The 10,970-nt window shown below is 38.3% G+C and overlaps 1 protein-coding gene across 1 annotated transcript; it reads right to left on the bottom strand.

Moving 5' to 3' along the window:
- Window positions 1–5,346: 5,346 nt before the first annotated feature.
- dhrs7ca (dehydrogenase/reductase (SDR family) member 7Ca) lies at window positions 5,347–10,927 on the bottom strand. Its single transcript, XM_058769136.1, has 8 exons — window positions 10,490–10,927; window positions 9,850–9,897; window positions 9,535–9,691; window positions 8,843–8,955; window positions 8,513–8,723; window positions 7,985–8,077; window positions 7,707–7,862; window positions 5,347–6,391 (listed from the first exon to the last, which is right to left on the bottom strand). The coding sequence occupies exons 2-8, from the start codon at window positions 9,850–9,852 to the stop codon at window positions 6,183–6,185; spliced, it is 942 nt and encodes a 313-aa protein (XP_058625119.1). The 5' UTR covers window positions 9,853–9,897; window positions 10,490–10,927; the 3' UTR covers window positions 5,347–6,182.
- Between the last annotated feature and the right edge of the window lie 43 nt (window positions 10,928–10,970).

Below are 10,970 nucleotides of genomic sequence, written 5' to 3'. Positions count from 1 at the left end.
TATTATACCATATATTAAATAATTTTTTCAACTTTAGTTTGAAACCATTAACATAATGTTTGTCTTCTGTCTTCTTTTGAGTATTGATTGCCATCTCCTGATTGAGAGTTTAGCTCCAGCCCCAATCCTGTACTGCTGAAGCAGCTGATCAAGGTCTTCAGGATTACCACAAACAGCCAGGCAGCTGTGTGGACAGACCGCAGATAAACTCTGCAGGATGCTGGTCCTCCAGGACACCAATGTTGTAAGTGATCAACCTAGCAGTCATCCTGCATCTCTTCTCAATTTCACTGATTGATTTTTTCTCCATTTGGTTTGTGTCAGCTGCAGATAAAGAGCCACCAGGAACAGGTCGCTGCATCTTTTGTCATGTAAGTAGTACTAAGTACATTTACATTTATTTGAAGCTGCATATTCATGCATCAAGTTAAAGTCATTAGTAATTTCTTAAAGTGAAACTTTTTCCAAAAATGAAAGTTCTGTTATTTACTCACTCTCGTTGTTTCAAACCTTTATTACCTACTTACTGTATTACAATAATAATCCATTTTCATCTGTGACTCAGACATCCTCTTGGGACATAGTCTCAAACCGAATGAACACAAAAGAATATAGCCAGAATATAACTCAATCTTGTGTTAACACCATATTTAATTATGGGGATTGATTTATCTATAATTATCTATAATATCTATTTACTGTTCTGATGTAGTTATAATTGGTCATTGTTCTGTTTTATAAAACTATTCAATATTGTACTGTTCAATAGTTTGGGTCAGAAAGTTTTTTTTTTTTTTAAAGAAATTATTTGTATTCAGCAAGGATGCATTAAATTGATAAAGCGGCAGTAAAAACGTTTACAATGTTGCTCAAAAATTCTATTTTAAAGGGGTGGTTTACTGCGATTTCACTTTTTTCATTTTAAATAGTGTGTAATGTTGCTGTTGGTGCATGAACAGTATCTGCAAAGTTGCTGCGTTGAAAGTTCAACGTAAGCGGAGATATCATCTTTTAAAAATCAGGAAGTTTAATGCCTACAAAAACGACTCATACGGGACTACGACGAGATACTTCCCGGGTTGCATACGTAACAATCCCATAAATTTGCATCAACCCCTCCCTGGGTTGCCAGAACATGCCAAAGAGGGGGCAAGGCCATGTTCTGCTGCTTTGTTGAAGAGGAAGAGTTATAGTGGAGAGTTGTAGCCATGCCGTCGAAACGGTGTTATTTTCACCCAGCTGTCAGGTCTTCTGTGTTCGGGCTTCCTACGGATGCTGTAGTTCGTCAACAATGGTTAAAATTTATGTTTGATTATGTTCCTGACAATTACAATCCTAATTTAGCTCTCTGTGCTGCGCATTTTACGGAAGACAGCTTCCAGAATCTACACGAGTTCAATGCTGGATTCACACAGAAACTATTACTAAAACATGGAGCAGTTACAACTTTAAAACCAGAGGCAGCAGTTGTTGAGCCACAACCTGTAAGTAAGATTTCATAATTTTAAATGTATTTGCATGTATAATTTCAGACGTAATGTTTTAGTTTTATCAAGGTTGTAAACAAATGCCAACGCTGGCTTTAGTAGCAGTTAGTTAAATGCTATTTCGTGTGTCTATGACAAACGCGTACAAACATTTTGGACCCGAATTTGTAATTATGTACAAATTTTTTTAATGTGTTTTCCATGTATACTTTATGACGTAATTTTTCGATTTGATCAAGAACGTAAACACAAGCCAACGCTGTTTGGTTTTAGTGGCCAGTTAGTTCGATGCTATTTTGTGTGTATAAGACAAACATGTACAAACTTTTAAAAAATTATATGTAATCACAACAGCAAACTTCATTCAGAAACATTTGTAAGAGCTGTGCTTGCGGAAGTTCTGCTTGACTCTCTTCACCGCTTTCTGGGTCTGATTCTGGCTCAAACTGACACGGCAATATTGACACCATTATTTACATTTGACCGCAGCACATGCAGCTGTCGCCCGTGAAGGTAATGGGCGTGAAGTTTCCGGACAATGTGCAGTACGCAGTTTAGCCAATCACAACACACCGGCCCAACTAACCAATCTGAGCCCATTGCCTGTTTCTGAGGGAGTGGTTTCAGAGAATCAGGAAGTCAACCGGTCGTTCAAATGACAGAGGAGAAAGCGGCTTACAATAAAGGTGAAATATATGAAAAATAAGGCGTTTTTTATCAAACGAAACACGAAAACATGTTATATTGCACCCCATAAACACAATCAAGCAAAGAAAAAAAGCAGTAAACCACCCCTTTAAACAAAATGCTGCTCTTTTAAAAACTTTATTCAAAGTATCAACAGTAAAATATCACTGTTTCCACAAATGAAGCAGCACAACTGTTTTCGAGATGATAAGAAATGTTTCTTGAGCACCAAAACAGCATATTTTAATAAGTTCTGTTGGATTGTATGACACAGAAGACTGGCGTAATGGCTTCTGAAAATTCAAATTATATATTTTTAAAATATATTAAAACAGTTATTTAAAATTTTTATATTTCATAATGTTCACATTTCATATTGTTATTCTGTATTTCTGATCAAATAAATGTAGTTTTGGTGAGCATAAGAGACTTTATTATTAAAAAAAACATTTCTAAATCTTACCGATCCTAAACTTCTGCATTTTTTACATGGCCATAAATAAATGAAAGTATTCGAAATGTATGACTCTTAATTTATTACTATTTCTCAATTACCGTACAGCCCTCAATGCTGCAAGATCCTCATATATCTCTTCTACTATTAAGATTTCCATGTGCAGGCCCAAATCTGTGGTTTGCTATGGTCAACAAACTCACTAACCCTCCACATGTTATTTCTGGCTCTGAGGAGCTTGTGAATAACTTTTCTCATTACTTTTCTGACAAATTGAAGTCAGTCACTGAATCCATTTCCAAAGACACCCCTCATACAACTGACTCAAATGTTCACTTGATGTCACCTGACTCGGCTCACTCAACATACTCTCTTTCTGCTTTAACTCTCACTACTTCTGCTGCCATAAGAGATCTAATTGTGAAGTCAAATTCTACATCCTGCCAGTTTGATCCTGCACCTACTGTTTTGCTTAAGATGTGTGTTCATGAGGTTGAACCTTTCATAACACACATGATTAACTGTAGTTTAGCATCTGCCATTGTTCCAGCAGAATTAAAAATGGCTGCGGTGACCCCCATACTTAAAAAAAAAAAAACGGTTCTTGACCATCTAGACATGAACAATTACAGGCCAATCTCAAATTTATCATTCTTAAGTAAAATTCTTGAAAGTTGTGGCTTCACAATTAAGATCTTACTTAAATGCTAATGGCCTTTTTGAACCTTTTCAGTCAGGATTTCGTTGATCACATAGCACTGAAACTGCTCTTCTTTGTGTGGTCAATGACATTCTTCAGTCCATGGATTCTGGGTTAATAAACATCTTGATTCTTCTCAATCTAAGCTCTGCATTTGACACAGTCGGCCATGAAATACTCATCTCTCGTCTTTCTGATATCGGTATCACTGGCTCAGCTCTTTCCTGGCTCATTTCCTACATTAGCGATAGAAAATATTATATCACCATACAATGGTATAAATCTACCATTGCTCCAGTTTCACAGGGTGTTCCTCAAGGTTCAGGTCTTGGTCCACTTCTGTTTATCATTTATATATATCCACTTGGTGACATCATACGCATGCATGGACTTCAATTTCATTGCTATGCTGATGACATTCAAATTTACCTAACCACCAGCTCTGATAGGTCATCACTGCCCGACTCACTCACTGCATGTATCAGGGATATCAAGCACTGGATGTCCTTAAATTTCCTTAAACTAAATAATAACAAAACATTTGAAATATTTATGATTGGCTCTGCAGTCAAAAGGATGGACCTGTCCTTTGAAATTGACAGGGTTCATGTTAAGCCTTCTTCATCTGTCCCTTAAGCTTGGTGTCTTATTAGACTCATCTCTATCTTTTGCCTCTCACATTTCTTCTGTTGTTAAAACCTCTTTTTTCCATCTTCGTAATATTGCACATCTTCGATCTTCTCTAATTCTAGCTGATGCTGAAATCTTAATTCATGCATTAATCACATCACGTCTGGATTATTGCAATGCGCTATTTCTTGGTCTGCCTAAAAAACATATTGCAAGGTTACAGTAAGTTCAAAACACAGCAGCAAGAGTTCTCACCTCCACCAGGCGTTCTGCTCACATTACTCCTCTACTGCATGATCTTTACTGGCTACCTGTTGCATCACATATTCATTTTAAGATATTACTTCTAACATTTAAGGCATTAAATGGTCTTGCGCCTCCATATCTGTGACCTACTGTACTCCTCCTCTCCTGCCCGGTCCCTCAGATCATCGGAGCTTGGTCTTTTGTCCATTCCTCGTTATCGGCTGTCCACTGTAGGTGGTAGGTCATTTAGTGTTAATGCTCCTAAATTATGGAATTCGCTACCCCTTACACTTTGTCTACCTTCAAGACTCAGCTAAAAACTTATCTTTTTAATTTGTATTTTGGATAATGTGGCTATATTTGGCCTTATGTGTTTGCATTGTCTATTTGGGTGTGCAAATGATTTGTATAGCACTATGTAAAGTGACCTTGAGCAATGGAAAGGTGCTATTTAAATAAAACCACCTTCTTCTTCTTCTCACATTTCCCTCCAAAGTGTGGGCATACTGTGACGTCTATTGGGGCCCTAGGTACACATTTTCGGCTGGGACGCTACTTGGCAGGACCAAACTACATTTGTTATTTGTTAAGGACAAATAGAGGGCATACTTTTGGCCCACAGTATTCCCACTCTTTCCCCATTGTGTCCATACCCAGCCCACAGTATTCCCTCACTTGCCCCACTGTGTCCACAGTAGAGGTCTTCTTGGGTCCTAAAATCTGTACCTGACCCGAATCGACACATATAATTTCTTACCCGAACCCGACGTGCATAAATATATATTTTTGAAAGATCGACCCGACACAGACCTGATGAAATTAGACCCGAGTCCGACCCGACCGCATTTATTTTCGAACCCGACTGGACCCGAATGTAAACGGCATTGACGTGTGCACAGCCTGCAGCCCCGCATTGGTCCGGAAAAATCCCGGGGTCCTGCTGACTGATTTGGCCGCTGCTCCATTACTTTCATTCAGTTTATTTACTTATTTATTAGCCTATTACTTTATATTTTTGCCTGTCTGATGGATACATGTTATTTCTGAAATTCTGAGTTTGGCTTTCAATTGTAACCAGTGGATTTGAAATATAAATGTGATTTAGTTTTATAAAAATTAAATTGATAGGTTAAATCGTGGATTTGCTAGTTTTGTCTGCAACGTTATTTACCTCATCTCCGGTGAAGCGCTTCTGCACATAAAAAAAGAAAAGCCTTGCATTGACACGCAGCGTAATGAAGTGGATTTTCCTGATGGATCTCATATCTGTAAAATGGATTTCTGAGATTACAAACGTATGTTCCTTTTTTATTTGCGTTTCTCAAAAATGAACTTAACATGAACGCACAAGTAGGCTACGCATCCGGGAAAGTTTAAAAGAATTCGGGTCTAATCGGGATCATTTGGGGGTCATTTGGGAAAAGCACATTTATTTTAATTACTCAAGAACCGAGGCTGCTAATACCGAACCCGACCCATGTCCGAGGCACTCGTAGAAGTTTTGGACCCGAACCCGCTTGGGTCTCAGGGTCGGACCTCGGGTTTTGGGATCCAAGTGGACCCCATAGTCTAGCAGAGTGGGCCCATAACATGCCCACACTGTGGGCTGGCCCCCAAAGGGGCATGTTTGCTGGGATGTGATGTCAACACAGTGCGGAACAATAACAGCAGAGGACGCTGTAATGCTGTTTATTCATCGGTCTCATCTGACCAACACCACAGAACTACAGCCTTTCATCCTTTTTAAATATTACCTATGAATTTTAAATACACTAGTAAATAAAATGATAAACTTAAATAGATAGACAGATATTGATTTCAGGTTTATTTGTTACTTTTTCTCCAAACAAGAGCAGTTACAGCAAATCCACAGTCATACTGACCTGATAATTTTCTTCTAATTTGAGCACTACAGCATAGTGACACATTCTTTAATTGTATGCAATGTAGATAAGCTCTAGTAAAAACCCATTGTCCTTCAGTCATCAGGCGTCTCTACAGCTGCAGTGTTTCTGACTCCTGCTGCCATGATGGCGAAAAACAGGTTGGGGAAGAGAGATCTGACATAAAGAGCTGCTTTAGGGATGGAGCGGGCCATCAAAATCTCCTTCTTCTTGCTGCTCAGCGTCTTCAGGAGCTCAGTAGCCATCTCTTTAGGGGTCACACCAAGGGACTTGGCTTTGAAGTCTGCAGTTTCCAGCCAGTGTCCAAACAGAAAGTCCAGGGCAATTTAGTGAACAAACAAATAAGATGTTAGGAGGTACAAACCATGTACAAAGGCATTATGATCATATCAGTAGGGCTGGGTATCGAGTTCCATACTTTTTAGGCACCGACTGAATTGCCTTGATACCATCGAGTATTAAAAAACGTCTCATCGTACGGTACCAAATTTCGATACCTAAGGGGCTAATCTCATCAACATCAGTGAGCCAATAAGCCTGCAGCACTAGGTGTGTTCGACTAGAAGCGGTGCGACGCAGATCGATCAGTGTTTGACATTCGCGAGAGCAATTCGAAGGCGTATGGAACAGTCTGCTCTCTATGGTACTGTAATACACCAATCGGTCCGCATCAAGTCGAACACACCTACTAGTTTACACCGGTTACACTCAGAGATGTGGCGCAAACGTGAGGCTGTAGTGTGAATGTGTCCCAGCCCCCTTAGATGTAAGGCAATGAAAATGAAATGAAAACGATCCTCGTCACACTGGCGTTTCCACAGCGTTTCAAGCCGGCTTTCCACTAATTCTGACAAGCGACAGATCGGAAGTCATTCATTTCCAATGGAGAGCGCAGGAGCTGCGTGGAATTCCGATCATAATCATATGCAGATGTCTGTTCATTACACGACCGAAAGCGCATTACGTGACCATTTACGCACACTGTAGCATCATGCTACATAAGACAATAAATAAGATTTATATTCCGCTTTTACTCAAAGCTCATTTTAAACCACCACCGAGTGTTTGTAATAACTTCCGATTGCCGTCTATTAAGTGTTTTGACCATGTAATGTTGCTGAAATTAAATGTTATTGTCAGAGCAGCGATCATGGAAGAGAGAACACAGGCAGACAGCGCTGGGAGCTGCTAATGCTCATCAGTAAATCATGGAAAATTAATAGAAATTATGTTTCTGTCTGAGCTATGCATTTTAAAACGAACACACACTAGTATAAATGCAGCCTAACAGATGTGTAAACCGAAGACTATTTGAGCTTTATTAATACTATTTGCACTGATTTATTGTGTTGGTTACATTTTGTTCCTTTGTGCAGTGCCTCAAGAGATGAGACTTGTGTCTGTATAAACATCAACAAGCTGAAAAATAAAACCAAAGTTTTTTTTTTAGATAATGTAATCTTGTTAAAATTGATTTAATAAAATTGATATCAAAAAAAGTATCGTTCAGGAACCGGTAATCGAAGTCAAGGTATCGGTATCGATATTGGAAATGTTTGAACGATACCCAGCTCTACATATCAGTGAAGTCGACTCACCTGTCCACTTGGATTTTGCTGTGATTTCATCCTCTGAGTTTGTGCTGGGAGTTTTTATGAAGGTGTGGTTGACGGTGCTGATGGTTATCCCATATTCCTGAACCTCAGCCCGCAGACAGTCAAAGAAAGCCTGAACGGCGTGCTTGGAAGCAGCATCTGAGAAACACAGATCTTACACTAAATATTCAAGATATTTTGATATATTCATTACTGTTTATTAGTGTTATGGACATTTTTATATTCAGCAACATAAAGGTAAACTAGTCACAAACACTCACAGGTGGCGCGGAAAGGCACTGTTAATTTCCCCTGAATGCTGTTGACTAGAAGAATGTGACCTGTTCTTCTGGAGATCAGTGATGGGAGAACACCTGTGACGATAAATATATAGTTCAGTCATGAAACTCCAGATGGCACAGGCTGACGGGTCTTTTCCAAGCAATCTGCTAGAAATCACATAATTTACTACATGGCACAAGCTGATTGGCCCCTTTTGTATCTTCATCCACTGAGCTATTCAGCATTTAAATAGTCTGGTTTAATGTTCATTGTAAGCTGGTCCTTCTGAAACCCTCCACCTCCCCCAGCTCCACCTGTCTACAACTACTACCGGACTATTCATGAACATATCTTACATGCTCACAGCAGTGTGTCTGTATGTTTAGCTATTGGAAGTAGCAATACTTGCTCAGCAGCAGCAGTATAGCAAATCCAGTCCACCAAAACAAAAATTAATTGACATTGTCATATCCATGAACATCCTAAAACTATTCAGAGAGTTTGATTGAAATACTCTGGTGTTTTACCCTTAACCAGCGTGATCGGCCCAAAGTAGTTCACATCCATGACGATCCTGTCCATCTCGAGGGACAGACACTGTACAGGAGCCTTCACCTTCATACTGCTATTGAAGATGAGAACATCCAGACAGCCGTAACACTCCAGGATCTCCGAGATCACCTCAGGAACGCTCTCCATGTCACTGAAGTCCAGCTCCACTAGTTTGGGCGGAAATGTCTAAGCGGTAAAGTAACACAGAAATGACACACATCTCCCCACATATTACAACCAAAATCTTAACGAATACATTTCTAAATGTTTCAAACAATGTCCAGTCATATTGTTACTGCACTCACAAGTGTTGGATCTGATTCACTTATCAGCCTCTCAGCTTGAGTCTCCAACTTTTCCCAGTTACTTCCACAAAGGATCAGTCTGGCTCCTCCGGTATGGAAGAGTTTTGCACATTCTAAAATGATCACAATGTAAACAACTTAGTTTAAACAACAAATATGCAACCCATCTGCAAACATATCAACATAGTCTCACAAGGGCATTTATTTTAGAAGAGACCAGTCTGTCATTCCTTTCCTGCACTACATTGTATGTCTCAATGTGATATAATGGATATAATGAAATGCATCCTATATATTATTTTCAACATCAGATTCCATTCTGTTAGTAATTCCTTTTAAATTTATGACATCATCCTCCAGGAAGAAACAACAGCTCAAACACTAGTAAGTACTGAAAATATATTTGATATCAAATATTTGTTAAAACTACAGGAATAGTTGTGAAAATATTTCAAAAGATGATTAAAAAACAATTACTGACGCACTCATAACTCTCAATACTTCACTTCAGTGACTTTGTGCTATATTTTTTATCCTGCCAAGTTGTAATAATTAAAGTTAAGATCATATTTCTAAAAGGTCTAATTTACCCTTTTATACTTCCTTAAATGACAATATATAGCTGGCATATTCATTTTTAGGTTACAGAATTGCATGGCAGCAATGATCCAGTTGTTCTGAAAGAGCAGCACCATTTCCAAGTGTTGACAGCGAATCTGTAATCAGCACCACTTTGTTCCTCACAGTTGTCTTGGCTAAATGCCTGAGAATCAGACTGTAGAGATAAAAGACACCAGCTGTGACCACCACCACTGAGAGCACAAGCCAAACTGAGGTCACATCCAGCCTCTGAATAAGACATTAAAACAGAAAAAAAAAAAAAACAATGCAAATGCAATAAAGTTACTTAATGGAATGATTACAGAAAAATACAGAATTTTCAAATGGGTCATATAATTTTGAACAATTTACTTCAAATTGTTTTAATATAATATACAGTTTCTTACCATAATGTCACTTAAACCCGTGGTGATGTTGTTTCAGTGACGTTAGACCTTAAACAATGGGAAAATTACATACATGAATATGAATTAAAGCCATTTATAAAGCATTATAAAGTTGACTTCACATCAACTTTCAAACTCTGTTTTTTACTGATTCGGAGTTTAGCTGTTAAAACTGGACAGATTATATGAGACCTGAACTGAATTCTTAATGCATTTTACCTTTGTAAATCAAATTAGTAATGATTCGGTCATTTTTAATTACAATAAAACTAGTTCATTTAGAAAAGCACATTTTTAGGTTACCTAGAGATATTTTTGATAACCTATACATTATATTAAACAATACCAGTTTGTAAAGTCACAAAGTGAAACGCTCTGAAGTCTATCAGGATGGCTTCATGGAAGCTCTGTGTTCACACTATTTGAGAAAAGCTCTAAATATATTCCAGCCTAGAATTAGCCAAGGATTGCCAGCCTAAATATGGATTGCAGGACTGACTAAGAAACATACAAACAAAAAAATCATTACAAATAATATTCAGTCAATATTAACAACAGTGAAATAACATGTTTTGAACACAGGACAACAAATCTACACAACTAGACAGTGCTCTGGTATTTATTGTTGTTCATCACTCACCTCTAACATGAGTCTATAAGCACCTCTGATGTAAACGGGTTTTTAGCATTAGCCATCAGTGGTTGTGATCGTCTCCGAGTGTCTCTGCTCACTGCACAGCTCTGAACACATGCACGCATAAATGGCAATACTGCAGGGTTTGAGTGCTTTTATTAGCACACAGCTGAAGCCGTCCTATGCTGTATTCATAGCAGCCTGGGAAACTGTTGTTGAGTTTCTGGAAGTAAAGCTTTAAATGGCTTGAGTCTTTCATATAAACTGAGCAAGCCCCAGTTAATTACCCATATTATATGATCAAAAGCTTAAAGTTGATGTAATATTAACAGAGATCAACTGGAAGAAAATCTCAAATCTGATGTGTCTACATTTTTACAGATCACATCACTAGACTTTTCATTTATTATAACCAAAAAACCATTCCTCTCTTTAAGGGATGCATCTCACCACTCTTTATGAATTATACTGTAAAAAAATTAGTTGT

The sequence above is a fragment of the Onychostoma macrolepis genome, chromosome 03 (genome assembly GCF_012432095.1).
Source record: "Onychostoma macrolepis isolate SWU-2019 chromosome 03, ASM1243209v1, whole genome shotgun sequence".
Taxonomy (NCBI): domain Eukaryota; kingdom Metazoa; phylum Chordata; class Actinopteri; order Cypriniformes; family Cyprinidae; genus Onychostoma; species Onychostoma macrolepis.
Note: the sequence above shows the minus strand (reverse complement) of the source record. Positions and strands in the feature narration are given on the sequence as shown.

Bases quoted from the DNA above. Each gene is read 5' to 3' on its own strand.
- dhrs7ca (XM_058769136.1), bottom strand. The intron at 8,724-8,842 runs GTGAGTGCAGTA...TTTACCGCTTAG, and splicing joins GTGAATCAGATCCAACACTT to ACATTTCCGCCCAAACTAGT. The intron at 7,863-7,984 runs GTGAGTGTTTGT...TGTGTTTCTCAG, and splicing joins AGTGCCTTTCCGCGCCACCT to ATGCTGCTTCCAAGCACGCC.